The sequence below is a fragment of the Octopus bimaculoides genome, chromosome 15, assembly GCF_046866305.1.
Source record: "Octopus bimaculoides isolate indiv1 chromosome 15, ASM4686630v1, whole genome shotgun sequence".
Classification (NCBI taxonomy): domain Eukaryota; kingdom Metazoa; phylum Mollusca; class Cephalopoda; order Octopoda; family Octopodidae; genus Octopus; species Octopus bimaculoides.
This window is the reverse complement of record NC_142942.1, coordinates 33,777,289-33,796,698: the sequence shown is the minus strand read 5'-3', so window position 1 is coordinate 33,796,698 and position 19,410 is coordinate 33,777,289. Positions and strand designations below refer to the sequence as shown.

Here is a 19,410-nt window from a genome sequence, read left to right as displayed (position 1 = left end):
TGTTTTTAAGGCAGGAACTCCTTGAAATTTTGCTTTCCCTGATGAGAAGGCTACAATTTTAATATCAAAGATCCCTATGGATCACACAGGTTGTAATCCTTTGAAACATATGTAGGAATAAAGTATGCAATTACAACATGCGTTTTCTCCATTCCTTAAATTCTTATATATATATATATATAAAAGCAAATAAATAAATAACAATGGATAATTGTCAGTTCATTACAGCTGTTTCTAATGCATTTTTTAATAGATGAGTGATTACATTACATCATAGCAAAAAACTGTTTTCATCTGGTGATACATAGAATTTCACACAATAGAAGAACAATCCATGAGCACAAGCTGGCCTGGAATGAGAGAACAAACATAGGGCTATGATGACCATTACAAGAGCTAGAGAGATATTAAGAGTTTAGTTAATATGTAGAAATAACAGAAGGTTTATAGCACCATGTTATTTATTTATTTGCTTATAATTCACCAAACGGTTGGACATCCTGGATTATACCAAACACCATGCAACCAATACAGTTGTGCACTTTGGACCAGCTGCTAGGTGTTAAATACACATAAGGGTTATATTTTCTGTATACATAACCTGAATATTTCACTGGATGTACTTCAGTATCCAGTGTATTTATTCGACTAAAGGTGGTGTTTATAAGTTGATTTGACCTAACCTGGTGCCTATCATTTAAGTACATAATTCTCTCCTGAATCCTTAATATTGTGTGTGTGTGTATATATATATATATATATATATATATGTGTGTGTGTGTGTGTGTGTGTATATATATGTGTGTGTGTGTGTGAGTGTGTAGATGAGATCCAGATATTCTCCATATAGAATACTTATAGTGCTCAAGGATTCAAACTTGAGTGGGTATAGAAGCAAATATGGGGATAAGCAAATTAGACAGTTCAATATATAAAGTCAACTTTACGATGAAAGTAAACAAACAAAGTTTGTTCTTTTTTAGAAGCGTTGAGATGTATTGTAAGAACAGAAATAAATTTATTTCTCAAACGCGTGATAATGCTATAAATAGCGTGATCAGGATAAATTATCCATATAATGCAGAAAAATACGTTGCCGGCCAGCCACGAGACTGGATCATGGCTGGCCGGCAACGTATTTTTCTGCATTATATGGATAATTTATCCTGATCATTCTATTTATAGCATTATCACGCGTTTGAGAAATAAATTTATTTCTGTTCTTACAATATATAAAGTATATTAAATACATGAAATACAAAATATGTATATGTGTATACATTTAAAAAGGTCCAATTCTCGCAGAGTTCAAATGATGTAGAAGATTAAAGGGGTGGAAGAAAGGTATTACAAATGCAACAGAGACGCTCATACCCACTTCCATAGTTGGCATGGGATTTATGTTTGGTTCTCTAATGAGTTATCAGTTAGGATTTATTGAAAATTGTTAGAACACTCAATCAGTCCACTGCACTAGGTTCTGAACAGCTGCCATTTTAAATATGGTTAAATTCCTGATATTGTTGTCAGTTCCAATGCATGAACCTAAGATAGCATCAATCTTAACCAATTTTGATGTGGTGAGTCATTCTCGCTTTTGATTCTTGAAGGGTTTTCTGAGGGTTTATTTTATTTTTTTTTTTTTAAACCTTGCTGTATTCGCTTTAAAACTTTTTATTTTGTAGGTTCTGCTATAAACATATTTTTATGGTCATGGTAAATTGAACTTTTATTTATTTATTTTTGTCTATTGTGTAATTGGTATTTAACTTCTTCCTCTTTGATATCAGACATAACAATTAACTTGTAAATTTTAATTTCATAGGCATCAATCAGTTTCTGTATTGATTTTTCTTTTTACATTAGTTTGTTTTTGTTTTTTTTTTCTCTTTCTTTAGCCTCGGCCAACCCTAATTGCGGTCCCGGTGGGATGATGGCCCAGCAGCAGAGTATTCCACAGCTTAGTGTCTCACAACAGCCTCAGTATTCACAGATTCCAGGTCCAGGTGAGGCAAAATTCCTAATTTTTTTTTACTCATGCAGTTTTTATATTTAATTATGAGAGCTAATAAGGGTGTTGTATCTCAATAATGAAAGCAGATTGGTTTGTAATATTTTAGTTTCACTTAAATGTAATATGGTCTTATTATTGTTGACTACTAGAGCACTAAACTGTCTGTTTAATGGCATCCAGTTCATTATCATCATCATCATTTAACATCCATTTTCCATGCTGGTATGGGTTAGTTGATTTGACTAGAACTGGCAAGCAGGAGGCCTGTACTGGGTTCCTGTCTGATTTCGCCTAGTTTCTATGGCTAGATGCCTTTCCTAACACCAATCAGTTTACATGGCACCAGCATGGGTGCTTTTATGTGGTACCAGCATGGGTGCTATTATGTAGCACGGGCACTGGAGCTTTTTATGTGACACCAACACTAGTTAACTTTACTATTTATCTTTTTAGGGTTGAAAAAACTATGTGCTACTAATATATCCAGTTTGATTTAAATGACTATACCTCTCCTGAATTATATATACTATAGTTCTATATATAGAACTGTAGTATGTATAGGTCTATTCATACTATAGGAGTATAGTATGTATCTATAGAACAACAGCTCTGTGGATTGCAGTGAGTTGTTTACAGCTATTAGTTACTGTTAGTGGGTTACTATAACCTTTTTACAGCTAATGGATTACATTGAGTTGTTTAGACAACTTCCTGCATGCAATAATCTTTGCTCAGTCAGAGTTGGGCTGAGATTACATAACAACATGTATTAATGAAACTAAGTAAATATCCCAAAGATGATATCTTGTTAACGGCTGTAGATTTTTGGAATACAAATATTCTGTTTGTATTCCAAGATCCACTAAATACGTCCAGAAAATGTCATTTAAAAGACTAGAATTGTTTGTGATGAGCTGTTGAAGCTGAATAGTTTGGGTACTGAGAATCCGGGTTTTAAACTCAACCATAACAATTTCTTCATATTGTCTTTTTACATATCTATATTTTAAAAAAAATACCCATTAAATTTTACAGCAATGTCTAAAAAAATCCAACATTAAGACTAATAACAAACTTTCCTTAATTTCTAGGCATGCAAACTGTGACGTCCTTGCCACCAACTTTTCAGCAAGTTCTACCAACGTCGTCTGTTGTACTTTCAGCCAATTCTCTTCCTGCAAGTCTGACCAGTATGCCACCACCAACATTAGTGTCTCAAGCTTCTGCTCAAGGTTTGATTTCTTTTTGAAAACTTCAGCAGCTATAATGTTCTTCTGAAGTTGTAGAATAATAAGTCTTTCTCTTATTATTCCATTGTATTGAGCTAGGGGACATACTGTTGAAGGAGGTGTAAACAAATGTCACCATCTTTCTCAGCTGGTATCAGTGTTAAAACACACACACACACACACACACACACACACACATGCATTTATCTCTTTAGTTTATCACATTAATTCATTTATGTCAGTTTCTTTGCATTGCTGATAAGTTTGCTAAATTAGATCAACAGATTAACAGTATTTTATTTCAAATATACAAGTAAATAAACCATATTGCAGTTATCAATATATAAAATCATAACAGTACCTTTTTTTAAACTTTTCCTACTCCTGCCAGCTCCAACAAACACAAAACGACTGATATTCTAGGTTGGATATTCATTCATTGCAAGTTATCTAATCTTTTAGCATTTAAACCAGTCATATCTTGCCCAGATATTCTACCTATTTTATATTCAAAGTGGCCAGATCCAGCCTCTTACACCTACCCTATAATGTCATTCTAAAAATAAACAATTGCATCTTTGAAATCTTGAAGCTACAAAATAATGCATGATTAATTCAAAATAATGCAAATAAATAAGTATTGTTACATTTGGTAGAATAAGCTGAATGCTGAAGGATTAAATCCAATTGTTATAGTTGACAGGATCTAATGTATACGGCACTGTTGTATTGGATCAACACCAGAGGTTCATGTCTCGCTGCTAGTGTTATATCAACTAAAATTCTAAATGTCATACATGCATATTTTGCTTTATTATTTCTTTGTGATTATTTTGTAAGTGCAATATTAGCAAAATAGATATTGTATAGTGTGTGTTAGTGTGCTTAACGTAATCTGTGAGTGCTTACCTGACTGTAATACATCTGTTCACTAACAAGATATTAACATAAAGATATTTTGGTTGCTGATGGTGCAAATACAAAACTACAGAATTGAAATTGAAATTTATTCAATTTTCTGCTCTTATTGTGTTAGGTTTTTGAACTTACATTTAGTTGTGGAAATATTCAACTTGGCACTTCTTAGAATTAACAAAACAATCACATCATATTCAATTAAGCCAGCTTTAGAAACAACCTTCCAGCCCATGGTTTGATTAGGAAAAATATGGCTGTGCTGTGAAAAAAATCCAACCTGCCTGACAATGCCATTGGTTCTATGATAGAAACTGCATGTTTTAAAACAATAATCTAAATTAAAACCTTCCATCAAAATTTTCATGTTAATTTATGTTCCAAACACCAACTGAAAAAAGTGGGTCTGTCTCTGCAGCATACATTGCAACTCTAGCATATTATTTCTTGATAACTCATGCTGTGAACTGCAGAACAGTGCTTATTTTAATCTGCAAAAATTTCACTTTCTATGTGCAGGTATGGTCAGCTCAGCTAATGCAGGTGGCTTAGTAATTCCTGTTTCCTATTCCACATCACTAACACCTATGCCTATGGTCACAAGTCTCTCAACATCTCCACTTCTCTCAGTTGGCGCTGGTAAGCATTCTAAATGTCTTTGTTATTGTAGACCAAAATTTGAAGCATATTTCTTTCACTCATTTCTGTTTTTTTTTTTGTTTTGTTTGTTTGTTTTTTTACTTTTGGTTTTGCTTTTATTGTATATGTAAAAATATATACAGATATGTTACTTTCCATCTTATGTTTAGTTTGACACATGCAAATACACAAATAATGTTCTAAAAAGTAATATAATTAAGTAATGGGAGTGATCACATCAAAACCAATACAGGATATTGTTTAATACATTTAGGCATTTCAAAGTATATGTTTTGTGAATAATTGTTGTTGCTTAGATCCAATCGAGAAAAGTGGAGTATGGATTAGTGAATCAAATAGCAAGAGATTACACCAAAAGACAAAATATTTTTAACCATAGTAATTGTTGGGTTGTAACTTCAGACACATAAAATAAATAACTTATCAGTTTTAGATGTCATCTGGAATATTCACTGTAACAATAGGACAACAGATGGCTGAATACCATTTTGGTATGGTGAATTGAGGGCAATATAAGGTTAGAAAAACTTGAAGCTATTGCAGTAATTAGAAGAAAAATGTGCTGATAAAGAATAATTTCAAACTTGCCTACCCTGTACCCCTAAAGACAAAGTGGTAAACCTTGACGATTCAATTAATATGTCGGAGGATATTTTCATCATTGTTATTTCAATATTGTTTTAGGTCCTCCACCGGCTGCTCCTGCTGGTCAAATGGATGCCAGTGGAAGTTTATTACCAAATGCTTCCCTTCCACCACCTCTTTTACAAGTTTCAACAGCTCCTGGTATGAGTCAATATGCAACCACTACAAATGATCCATTTTTAGGTATTTCTATTTTTAAATTGATATTAACAAATAACGCAAAACAATTTATGATAGATTTCTTGAAATAACATAATATTACTAAAAATAACTTTTTTTTCATTGTTATGCATGTATTACTGATATATATCAAATTTCTCATTTATATATACTGACATTTTGTTATAGTTTTCTATATGTATATATATATGTATGTATGTATGCATGTATGTGTGTGTATATATATATATATATATATTAGAAAAAAATTTAAGGTACTCAGAAATCTGGATGGTTGTACATTTACAGATTTTTATTAATATGTCACACGTTTTATAAATCATATAAAGCGCTTTTCACCTAGACTTGTAGGATTTTCAAATATGTATATATTATGTTATACATTGCATTTCCTTTGTATTTTTCTCATTGTTAGGCAATGCTAATTTAGGTAATCCTCAACCTGCCCAAGTGATAGTTGGCCAGCAGACAGTCACCCCTCTTGGTATGTCATTAAGTGGTGGAACCCCTCAGATGGCCCCCCAATATGGTTCTCCTGTTCCTAATTCAATAGCACCTCCAATGAATGCACTACAACCTGGAGTGCAATTTGTTTCTCAGCAACAGCTCCCGCCAGCTGGACAACCACCACCTCCCTACTATGGACAGGTGAGTTTTTCAATTCTAATTAATTTTACTTGTATTTGCTATTGTTTTTGCCATCATTATAATCATCATTATTGTCATCTTGACCTAAATACAACTGTATCTAGAGCCTCTAGTTATAAGTGTTTCTTTCAAAGATGTATGGTGTATTTGTTCTTTGTTGATGTGTGTTGTAAATATTATACGTGTATGATGGTCTAAAATATGTTTCGACACCTGTTCTTTCTAGCAATACTCCCTTTTCTTTTACTTGTTTCAGTCATTTCTGTGGCAGTGCTGGAGCACCGTCTTGAAGAATTTCTTAACTCAAATGTATTGACTCCAGTACTTATTTTTTTTAGAGCCTGGCATTTATTTTATTGGTCTCTTTTGCTGAACCACTAAGTTATGGGGACATGAACACACCAATACCAGTTTTCAAGTGGTGGTAGTGGTGAGGACAGACAGACGAAAAGATGCACACACACACACACATATATATACACACACAATGGGATTCTTTCAGTTTCCGTTTACCAATTCCACTCACAAGGATTTGGTCAGCCTAAAGTTATAGTAGAAGGTACCATGCAGTGGGACTGGACCTCGGATCATGTGGTTTGGGAAGCAAGCTTCTTGCCACACAGCCATGACTGCACCTGTTATGAGGAATATTTGAAATAAAATGTGAAACCAGTGATGGACTGAAAAAGTATTTGGGGAGGTGTGTCATACACCATATCACCACTCATCTCAATATTTTGGCATCTTTTCTCTAAGGACCAAACTCTTGCACACCACTCCCCACCTTGCTTTCCTCCCTCTCTCCCTCTACTCTTCCTCACTCTACCCTCCAGAGCATATTTTCACTCAGAATTTATTTTTCAGTCCCACCCCCTACTGAATTGGCAATTATTCTTCACATTTTAGGAGTGAATAAAGTAAATGGTAGTGTTATATCAGTAATATTGCCTCTCACAATAATAATAATAACTAAGATGATGATGATATTGGAGAGACAATGGCTCAGCAGAATGTTACTAAACAAAGCGGCGAGCTGGCAGAAATGTTAGCACGCTGGGCGAAATGCTTAAGGGTATTTCATCTGCCGCTATGTTCTGAGTTCAAATTCCGCCGAGGTCGACTTTACCTTTCATCCTTTCGGGGTCGATTAAATTAGTACCAGTTACGCACTGAGGTCGATATAATCGACTTAATCCATTTGTCTGTCTTTGTTTGTCCCCTCTGTGTTTAGCCCCTTGTGGGCAGTAAAGAAATAGGAACGTTACTAAACACAGTATTCTCTGATCATGAATTTAATTTGGGTTTGGCACATAGTTGTTCTTTTTTAATGTTTTTTTTTTTATGTAACTTAAAAAATTATTTTTCTTCTTTATCAGAAATACAAACCATTTTGCACAAGAATAGAATTATTTCGGTTAAATATCAGAAATGAGATTAAAACAATTAAAAAAATCCAGTTATACCCAGTTTCTCTTCCTGTCACTTCAGAAATGTACTGCTTATATGGTGATTCTGAATAATGTTGGTGTGTGTGTGTGTTTTTATGTTTCAGTTTTCTGGTAGTGCTGCTAGTCTGCCAATGAGTCTTCCTGCAGCTGCCACATATACTGTTGCTCCAACAACATACGCCATTACAACAACAGGTTATGCCTATAATGTCGGGCCACCGAAAGACGATTCTGTTCAACCTCCACCTCCACCACCTCATCATGCACCTCCTTCACAGTCACCCGTCCCACCACAGCAGCCTCCAAAACGGAGATTTACTGAAGAGAAACCTGAAGATAAAATACCAGAGAATTTGTTGGGCTATCAGGTTTGTGTAGTTTGTTACTGATAATAGTGAGAAAGAGGAAAATTATTATTCTTATTATTGGAATGGTCCAGATGGGAGACAGATTGACTCTGTCTTTGACTAGTTATAATTCTGGGCTTTGTGTAGTCAACATTCATAAAAGTTAACATTAACTTTCATCACCCCCTCCCACTACACACACACACACACACACCACTACCACCACCATCCCAACATTGGTAATGTTACAATAATAAAACTGTAATGAACCTTGTGCCTCCATACGGACAATATTTCATTGTAGAAGGAATTGTTCCACTCCAGAGACACATTGAAATGCTGACAGAAATATTTGAAATTTTTTCCCTCAACTTAGTTGTTATTTATCTCATGCTTTCAGCTATTTCATCTGTTCTATCTATCCATTAGTCAATTACAATCTTCACTAAAGCATAGGCTTTATCATTATCATTATTTAACGTCTGTTGTCCATGGGTTGGATGGTGATCAGGGCTTGTAAGCTGAGGGGTTGCACCAGATTCCAGTTTTATTTGGTATGGTTTCTACAGCTGGATTCAAAAGAAATCACCATGCTATTCAAGAAGGCTAAAATGCCATGGCCTCCTATCTTATCCCGTTAAATCTGATGCTTTGTGCTTATTTAAGAAATCAACAATACTGTTGTAAAAGATTATTAATGTAAGAAATATTTATTGTTTGATGAAAGAATTAGTAGGGTACTGGTCAACAATGTTTTATATTTAGTTACTTCACTAAATGCCTTTTATCCTTCCAGAGTTGATGAAGTAAACAAATATAAACAAATACTGAAACAGTGTTTGACTTTATGACAGTTATTAGATCATTATTAATATTATTATTTTTAAAGCAGTAAGCTGGCAGAATCGTTAGCACACAGGGCAAAATGCTTTGCAACTTTTCATCTGTCTTTACTTTCTGAGTTCAAGTTCGGCAAAGGTTGACTTCACCTTTCATACTTTTGGGGTCAATAAAATAAATACCAGTTGAATACTGGGGTTGATGTAATTGACTTACCCCTCCCCCAAAATTGCTGGCCTCGTGCCAAAATTTGAAACCAATATTATTGTTATTGTTTGAAATACAGAATCAGAATGTCACTCAGAGTACTTTGCTGTTTAAATCTCTCACTTTGGCTTCTAAGTTCAAAGCTTGGAGTTGCTTTTCACTAATCTGTGGTTGATTCTCCTATATTCCTATGTTAGAAATCTTTATTATTATTTATTACCCACAAGTAGCATACTTCCCTTGAAATATAAATCTTGTTATAAATGTCATGTAGAGTTCCTATCCAGTTATACTACATATGCTGTTGTATAAGACAAATTTCTTTTTATTCTTAAATGTAACAAACAATTGCGTCTAATGTGACTGTATTCCAGATGGGATACCAAGTGTATAAAACATTAGATTCATTTTTTTTTTTCCACAAAATATACTTTTTCCTCCAACCAAAAAAAAACTAAGTGTTTGTCTTATGCGAGAGTGCATCTTATACATCAGCAAATTCAGTATATCAGTTTTCACATAATATTTTACAAGTTCCTCACCATCAACTCTTCATTATTGCTATTATAGGCTATCATTGTTATTAATTTGCAATTTATTCACCACCTGTTTTCAAATACTGCTTCATTATTGTTGTTGTTAGCATGGTCCTCCTCAGTTGGCCAATATGATTGCTTCTGGTCCTCCACCACCTGTAGTAGGAAGCCATCACCAATCACCTGTGACACAGTCTTTTACCCAGCCTTTAGTTGCAGTCACTCAGACATCTCAGGTTTATGAAGAATTCAGGTAACTGTGCTAATCTGTACTTCAAATTTCATTTGGATTAAAAAAATTTTTTTTTTGTTTATTATCAGTTTGAAATTTTATCATCATCATCATCATCGTCATCATCATTGCCATTGCTATTATATCTGGTGGAAATGGCTGAAACTATTTAACAGCAGACTAGAAATACTTCTCAATATCTAGTTTTATCCCTCAGAGTTTGATTCTTGCTGTGGCTAGCAATCATTTTTCAATTATTCAGGCTCAATAAAATAAGTACCAGTGATATACTGGACTCAATTTCAATTGATCATACTCTTTCTTCTAGAAAAAGTTGCCTTTTGCTTAGCCAAAGGAAATGATTTGCCATATATCATATCACAGTCTTACAAATTTTAATTAAAATCGTTTTTTATACTGATTATTTTTTAATTTATTTGTCTTCCATTTTTGGTGATTGTTCTTTTTTTTCTTTGTCATTATAAATATTAAAAACTTTTCGTTGCTAAAATTCTTCATTTTACAATGACTATTCAACTTTATCTAATAAGCAGTAAGTGACTAAGTTTTAAAACAAATATTGACTGCTGTTCTAATTTTTTTTAATCTGTATCACTTAGATTTTGATTGTACCTTTAGACCTATTTGGGGCTTGTCATATCAATTCTGATTCATTTTAAAAGCAACTTCCAAATTGCTTGCATGCCCAGTCTGAGGATATATCAATTTGAAAAGAAAAAGTGTAATATTTTCATTGTGGCTTCTCTAAAACAGAAATGTGGTTACTAAGTTATTTTTAATCAATATTTGTTAGTGTATATTTGATACCATTCATCTAAAACCACCTTTCTCTCTTTTCCTAGAAATCAAGGGTTTGCAAACCCCCCTCCTGTGAACCAACCGGCATTTGTCACCCCACCTCCTCCACCACCCCCATCTCATAGTCCATCCCCAGAGAGGTCTGAAGTAGATAAGCACTTGATGCCTCCTCCTCCACCTCCCGGTGAGAGTTTTGCTGGTTTTATGAAGCCAAAAAAAAAGCCAAAGAAAATTGTTAACTACTATATGAATAAATAACAACAAACTGTGTGAGGGAAGCAAAGGGTGTAGCAGTTTGATAGCTTAGGTGCTGTTTGTAATCCTTCTTCTGAGTACATCTCTAACTTCTAAGACTAGCAAATTTATACTACATTTACACCTGCACATGCATACACAATACACACTTGCAGTCATAAATTTTTGATATCCACAGAAAACGACAGCCTCATAGCCAAACTATTTTAAAGCTGCATGGACCCTTTAACATTATATAAAAATTCTAACTTGTAACCTTATACTATCACCCTCATCATCATCATGATCATTTTAGCACTTTCCATGCTTGCTTGGGTTAGACAGAATTTGTTGAGGTGGATTTTCTATGGCTGGATGCCTTTCCTGTCACCAACCCTCATCTGTTTCTAAGCAAATTAATATTTTCCATAGCCTAATGTATTTTCGAAGGAAGATTTGAAATAAACACTGATTGTTTACAACTATCATCTGATTTCAAAACAAAAACAGACAGACAGACAGACACACCCACATATACATATATATATATCAGTACCGCCTGACTGGCTCCCGTAGGATTTTCGAGTGAGATCGTTGCCAGTGCCCCTGGACTGGCTTGTGCGGGTGGCACATAAAAGACACCATTTCGAGCGTGGCCGTTTTCGTGCGGGTGACACGTAAAAGCACCCACTACACTCTCTGAGTGGTTGGCGTTAGGAAGGGCATCCAGCTGTAGAAACTCTGCCAAATTAGATTGGAGCCTGGTGTTGCCATCCGGTTTCACCAGTCCTCAGTCAAATCGTCCAACCCATGCTAGCATGGAAAGCGGACGTTAAACAATGATGATGATGATGATATAAATTAACTATTAGTGACAAAAGGAGCCTTTGTAATGAATATTAATTCGCACATTCAACCTAAATTGGATGTATTGTTTAAAACACGTTAGATTGTAGTAAACATCACAAGAAATCATCTTGTGTGCATGACAACTGCTAAGAAGTACAGACTAATATATTAGCTAATGAAATTTTTATTAGCACAGGCAAATGGTACGACTGTATCACATGATTTCACTGTAAATTGTGGATCATCAGTAATAGCTAACCAAGCACCAAATGCTGGACTAAAAATCAACTAAACTGATGATATAGCATGATACTGGCCAAACAGCCAGTGATGTTGCAAGTAGCTATTGGACTGTAAATAAATTAGCTGATAGTGACAGAAACAGCTTTTGTAATGACTATTAATTAGCACATCCAACCTAAATTGGATATGTTGTTTAGAATGCCTTAAACTGTAGTAAGCATTTCAAGAAATCATCTCATGTAGATGACAAATTCTAAAAAGTCTGCTTCTGTCTCTAATAGTTTATTCACTAGCTTTTTGCAGTGTTTGGTCAGTATTATGCTATTTCATCAGTCTGGCTAGCTGCTACTGATGATCCGTAGTTTACAATGAAATCACATATTGCAGTTGTGCCATCCACTAGTGCTGATTAAAATTTCATCACCCAATATAGCAGTCTGTGCTTTTTAGTATTTCTCATGTACACAAGATGATTTCTTGAGACATTAAGTTGTTCTAAACAATACATCTAACTTAGGTTGGATCTGCTAATTAATATGTATATATATATATATATATATATATATATATATATATATTTATATATATTGATATGTGCGAATGCATGAAACTCTCAGACCTTGAATAACACATTTACTTCTGCTGAATATTAATTAAAAATATCATCATTATCATTTAACACCTACTCTTCATTCTGGCATGGGTTAGACGGTTTGACTGGAGCTGATAAGCCAGAGAACTGCACCAGGTTTCAGTCTGACTTGGCATGGATTCTACGGCTGGATGCCCATACATACATATGCATGCACATGCATACACACACACTTTCTCTCTCTCTCTCTCTCTCTCTCCCAATATTGCAATCATTATCAACATTAGCTCCATTCACCATATTTTACATTACATTTATACTTATACATTTGTTTGCTTATACCTAAAATCATCTCCTCTGTATTAGCCACTACTCCCTTAATTTCCCATTCCCTATTACTCCCTTTCTGGCTTTTGGTTTTTAATATTGAGTAATGACAATGATGGGGAGGGTTGTAACTGAAATTTATTAAACATTCTGTCCATTTTATCTTAGCTGACTGTATAATGTTTTTGGCCTTCTTACACAAATGAGATAATAGATTAGAAAAATTAGAAAGTGGTGAATGTTTCAAAACAGATTATATATATGTATATGTATGTGTATGTATGTATATGTTTGAGTGTGTGTGTGTGTGTGTGTGTGTATATATATATATATATATATATATATATATATATATATATGTATATGTATGCATATATGTGTGTGTGTGCATGTATATGTATGTATGTATAATATGCATATGTATCATATATGCATATATATATATATATATATATATATATATATATATATATATGCATGTATATATTATATACACATATACATATATGTATGTGTGTGTGTATATGTTATATATGTGTGTGTGTATATATATATATATATATATATATGCATGTTTATATGTATATATATATATATATAATATCATATGGGTGTCATTGTTTATACATACATATATATTTATATATCTGTATATTTCTGTATCTATATACTTTAAATTAATAATTTTCTTTGTGCTTTTGTTTTCATGCAAATTACGTAATCTGAAATTCTAGTGATTTTTGTATTAGATATGTAATATTTTAATTCTAAACTTAATATTTTAATCCTTACTTTGAGATATATATATACATACATACACATATATATGCATCTCAAAGTATCTGAATCTTCTTTGTAATTTTCTTCATTTATTTCATTAAGCTGATAATTCATCTGTTATTTCTCTAGCATTCTCTACATAATTGTTTAATATGAAGATATCAAAACCTCTGTTAGTGATTAAATTTTTTCACAAATAATTATTGTCACTTTTCAGGAAGCAAACGTACGGCGCAGCTTCAAGGAGGTACTGAGACACAGGAACAACGTAAAAAAATCAAAGGCGCTCTTGGCAGTGTAGCCGGTAATATATATTATTTTAATTACAGTCTGTTTATTAGAGCCAAAGCACTGGCTGGGTGACTAAAATATAAAATTACCTGTAGGAAAGTTTTAAATGTAAAGACTTTTATGAAGCATTGTATTGCTAACTTCTGCTTCTATATTACAGTTGAATGTGAAGGAGATTAATTGACGTAAAATAGTTGTTTCAGCAATTCATACAGTATAACCCATGTGTAAAAGGGTAAAAGAAATAATATTTTATTTTTGTAATGGGTTTGCAAGATTTGTGTGTGGAAACAAATTCTGTTGTGTCTTACGAGAGTCATTACACCAATATTAATAACACACACTGGTTCAATTCCATTCCTTTATTATTAGTCAGTTGGTTAAGTATCTATCCAACTAAACAAGCATGTTTAACTTGTCAGTTAAACAGTTAGTTGTTTGTTTTGATTTTTATTCATCAAGATTCTTTCATTGCTATTTTTCTCTATTTGTTTTCATTCTCTGAAATTCTGAGCTAAAATGTTACAAAAGCAAAATATGGCTTCTTAAATTACTGGTATATGAAGCGTCAATGAGGGAATTTTACAGTAAGGAGAGCCTGTCATAGATGAGATCGTGAATGATGACTAAAAGATTTTGACAAACATAACTGATTGATTGATTAACTGAATGATTAATCAAACCATTGATTAGTTTGTTAGTTAAACAGTTATCCAAATGACAAATAATAAAGAAGTGAAATTGAACCAGTGTGTGTATTTATTATTGATGTAATGACCCCCCCAAGATGCACAAGTTGATATTAAGAATCTTGCAAACCACCTCATCTTAGTTACATAATAAATGTTTTTTGATACACAAATAGCTATTAGGCTTATTCAGTTTTAGTTGTTATAGTTTTTTCATTAACTTTTACCCTTTGAATAGATTTTTCAGTGAAATAATTATTGAAGGAGAATTGTATTGCCTGCAGTATATCCTCTAAATAATTACCATTGCTTAAGTTGTATATTTTGTTTTTTTTGGCATGTAACATTGCCTGTTAGTTATACTACATCAATCTTCTCACCCAGTGTAGCTTCATTTCTGTTGGGTGAAATTGTTTGAAGCTTTATTATTAACTTAGTCTCAACACTACAATGAAAACTGATTTTTAAAAAGAGTTAGTTTAATATCCTTTAATAAGTTTTTAAAATTCTCATTTTTTAAATCTTTTCCGCCATGTGTTGATTTGAAAAATACTGTGAATGTAGTTGGATTGATGTAATCAAGATTGGGTTAAGAAAGTTTATGATTCATAAAAGACAAGAGAATTTTGTAGAACTTTGTCAGTGTGAAATAGTTGAAGATTATCTTGTCCACCTATGCCTTAAACTTGTTCATATCTTATTTATATTGACAGTATATGGATCTGATGATGAAGAAGATGATTCTAGTTCTCCAAGTCGACAACAACAGCAACAGAGAACTGTCCCTTACAGCCAGTCAAGTTCTACAAATGCTGCCTATGTTCATCAAGGGCAACCCAGTCCCCCACCTCCATCTTTGCCTGCCAACCATTATGATCAATACTTGCCAGGGCAAGTGTCAACATCATCCCAACAGCAACAGCCATTGCAGCATGGACAGTATTCTCCTCCGGACCCTAACAATGGTACACCTTATCAACCATGCTCTAGTCCAACAAACTTTGCTAGTAAACAGTCCACAACGCAACCACAACAGAACAGCCATAGGAACTCATATGAACAAATTTTGTCTACACAAGCTTCTCAGTTTGGTGTACCGCGACCCCTCAGCCAGTCAACTTTTGCTACATCTACAACTGGGTTGCAAACATCTCCAGCCTATATCCCTCAGCAACAACAGCAACAACAACAGCAGCAGCAGCAACAGCAACCCCCTCAATTTAATGGACACACTTCAGCTGTCGCTACTAATCAAGGCTATCTTCAACAGTTTGCTAACCAACCACCCCCTTCGCAGCAGTTTTCAGGACAACCAAGCAACCAAGCTCCTCCATTCCAACCACCTCCACCACCTGGCATGTCCTTTTGGATGTCTCCTGCCTGAACAGTGGTTTTTTTTTTTTTAAACTTATCATTTTTTTTCATTGTAACAATTTGCTGTCTGTGAATGTTTTCACTTTGTTGTTGATGAACAAAATATATCATTGTTCCTTTCTCTCCCACTTTATTCTTCTCGTGACTGTAAGAAAACAATTCAGATAGGGGAGAAACTGTCCAGAAAAGGGACAAAAACTTTATTTTGTCAATCATCAAAATAGCATTAACTTTGTCATCACTGGTCTCAATGTTTTTCCTCCATTTCACTTCATCATGTATTGCAGTGTATGTCGAGTACATTTTGTGAATCAAGCATTGCAGGGCTAGCTACTTTGTTGGGTTATTTTTGTCCCTCTCCTCTCACATACACGTGTGCACACTTACATATGCACATACTTATACACTCAAAACATTGTCATAGACATTATACATATAATGACAGATAATTCGTGATTTTATTTTATTTTTCTCCCCCTCCCTCCCCCAATCCCGTGTTAAGACAGGTATTTTTATTTTCATTTTTACCTTTAATTCTCCAAAAGCTTCTGGAATTTGAAGATTTATTTATACAGCTATTATTAACTCATTAGCAAATACAGAGTACATGATTTATCTATTGTTGATTTGAATTGCATTATTTGTCCTCTTTCAATGTGTTATGACAAGCCAAAATTCAGTGATACATTTAAAAAAATTTTTTTTATTCACTTTTAATCAATTGTTTTTTGGGTTTTTTTTCTTACTAATTCATTGTAAGTTGGGCTGTGTTTTACAAGTCTTCAACAATTTATGGCATCAATTGTATTTTAGTTACCTTAAAACAGTGTTTTCAGTCATTAACTTTAATTGCATATTTAATTAAGGAGGCAAAGGTTGCTTTTGAGATTCAGACTTCGAACTGGAAACATTGATTGCTGTTTCATTGCCATAACAATTGTTCTTAGTTGAATACATTGTATGGGGGCTGTCATAATAAAATCCTTTTCTTCCCCATTATTACTTTTTGGGGGAACTCCATAGAGTTGCAATTCAAACCTTAAAGTTTGCCTTAGTTCTGGCGAAATAAATCACTTTTTCACTCTCTGCTAATATGGACTTTTCCTGGTTTTAAAATGATAGAATTATATTGAGTGTTTGTGAATAATTTTCTTGTGTACCTATAAGAGTGGTTTTTTAAAATAACAACTTAGATTCTTCCTGTGATAAATGCAAGCCAGTTGAATTACATTAATTTCAAAAGGTTCACATTCTTTATATACTTGATATTTCATCCATTCAGGGGGTGGGATTTTGGATTTGTGATTCTAATTGAAAATTCAGAATATTTTGATTAAATTGATTCAATTTATTTCTTCTTCTCATGTACAAGTTCCTCTGTTAAATGTAATGAAAATGTTGCTTGATCATTTTAGCCTTAGTATTTTAAACTTTTCAAGACCACAGTTGCTTGGAGACCCTGCAATGAAAGTACATACAAAAATAGATATTGTTGTGGTTATTTTCAAATTACTTTTATTCTAAATGGACATTTTAGTGGCACCAGCCATTCTGGTCTTGAAATAGTTTAACAATGGCAAAAATTATTAGATGAGAGGGGGAAAGTCTTCCATATATCTCTATATTTGTTTTTTTTTTCTTTACAGTTGTTTTTAGCCAATGCATAGTTAGAAATTCTTGTCTTATTAATATTGTATCAGATCCCTCTCTACAAAATGTGAAAGATTGTGAGTCAGAAAGAAAGGGTCATATTTAATACTTTTGCATTTGCAACAGAAGAAAAATGTATGCATTGCTTTTTAATTAAATTATTTTCAAATTTATTTGTGCCTTCAACTTGCTGCTTAGATTTAAATCATTCATGTTTTAAACTCAGAATGATTAAATTTTTTGTTATTAAGGTTTTTTTTTTCATCAATGTAGACATAATTTTTCTGCAAACTGAATTTATAATTGTTTCCTAGAAATAATATTACTTTATGTAATGACTAGATTATTATTACTTTATGTAATGACTCGATTTACATATAATAAGAATTCTTTATTGTAGATTGATTTCACTCTATATCAATTTGTTTCATCTTACATTCTTGAAAGTCTCCCTTTTATTGTAGAAACATAGAATCATTTTTTTATATAACTGATCTATTTTATCTGTAATGATTGATTACATTCACTTGGCACATACAAATATTTATTTATTTAAATTCCTGCACATTTTCTTTTTCCAATATTATTCAAAATATTTTTCTTAGAAAAAAAAAGAAAAACATGAAAAAAAAATTATATATATATATATATATATATATATATATATATATATATATATATATATATATATATATATATATATATATATATTAACCTTATTAATATGTGGGGTTCTGTGTCTGGGAATGGGGAATTGTAACAAAATATATATTTTTGAATGCTGTCTACCAGCAGTGATTAATTTTAGAACTTGGACTTGAGAAACCAACATTTTCTTAACTAATTTCACTGGTTCAACTACATCTCCCTATCTCTTCATTTCCAATTGCACATGCTTCTGTAATTCCTGTTTTGTATTTTCCTGTGTTGGATAATGTCAGATTGTCATTATTGGAGATAACACCTTACAACTAGCTTGTTGCCAGAACAATCTTTCAGAACACACAAACTTTCCTATAATGTAGTGTTTTGTGGGGTGTGCAGCAGAGGAGTACAGTTTTTGTGTTTGTTTTTTTTTAACTTCTCTCTCTCTCTCTCTCTCTCTCCCCTCTCTCTCTCTCTAATTATTTTGATGAATAGTTTGAACAAGCTCTTTTTCAAATTGTCCCTCCACCTGCTTGATTTTTCTCTCATTTCCATCCTTTGAAAGCAAAAGCTGTACAATCAGTAACTTTGCTGTTTGAAATGATGCCTTAAACTAGGATGTCTATAAGAAGTATTTATCCGCTGATCTTCCTCCCTAACCTGCTACACTCCCCATTTCTTAAAATGTATGCATTGTCTGCACTACATATCATGGTGCTCATTATTTACTGAGAATTCCTGTAAATATATTATAAATACAAATTATTTTTCTCCATTTCAGAGGATTGATGATTCATAGAGCTGTTTATAATGATAATAATAATAATAATAATAATAATAATAATAATTAATAATAATAATAATTCATGTGTGTGCCTGTTTGTTAGTTGCTATTTGCTAACTAAATAAAAGTGATTTGGTCTCTTTGAAGAGGACTGAATTGAGGCTTTGTCAGTGATAGCTTTGAAGATTCTCTCTCTTTCTCTCTCTCTTTTCCCCATCCTCAACAGATAATG

The 19,410-nt window shown here is 33.1% G+C and overlaps 1 protein-coding gene across 12 annotated transcripts in view; it reads left to right on the top strand.

Moving 5' to 3' along the window:
- The window catches only part of LOC106880617 (uncharacterized), a 122,696-nt gene extending 104,774 nt beyond the window's left edge, over window positions 1-17,922 (top strand). For 6 of the 12 annotated variants that reach the window (XM_089363675.1, XM_089363674.1, XM_089363680.1 and 3 more), the window contains 10 exons: window positions 1,899-2,006; window positions 3,106-3,246; window positions 4,678-4,797; window positions 5,503-5,646; window positions 6,059-6,291; window positions 7,844-8,107; window positions 9,777-9,922; window positions 10,765-10,904; window positions 13,963-14,049; window positions 15,439-17,922. In XM_089363675.1, coding sequence (XP_089219801.1) covers window positions 1,899-2,006; window positions 3,106-3,246; window positions 4,678-4,797; window positions 5,503-5,646; window positions 6,059-6,291; window positions 7,844-8,107; window positions 9,777-9,922; window positions 10,765-10,904; window positions 13,963-14,049; window positions 15,439-16,109 — 2,054 coding nt within the window. In that variant the 3' untranslated portion in view covers window positions 16,110-17,922. The remainder of the gene's footprint in view (window positions 1-1,898; window positions 2,007-3,105; window positions 3,247-4,677; window positions 4,798-5,502; window positions 5,647-6,058; window positions 6,292-7,843; window positions 8,108-9,776; window positions 9,923-10,764; window positions 10,905-13,962; window positions 14,050-15,438) is intronic. The other 6 variants (XM_089363676.1, XM_089363678.1, XM_089363677.1 and 3 more) reach the window with 2 other exon arrangements.
- Window positions 17,923-19,410: the final 1,488 nt, after the last annotated feature.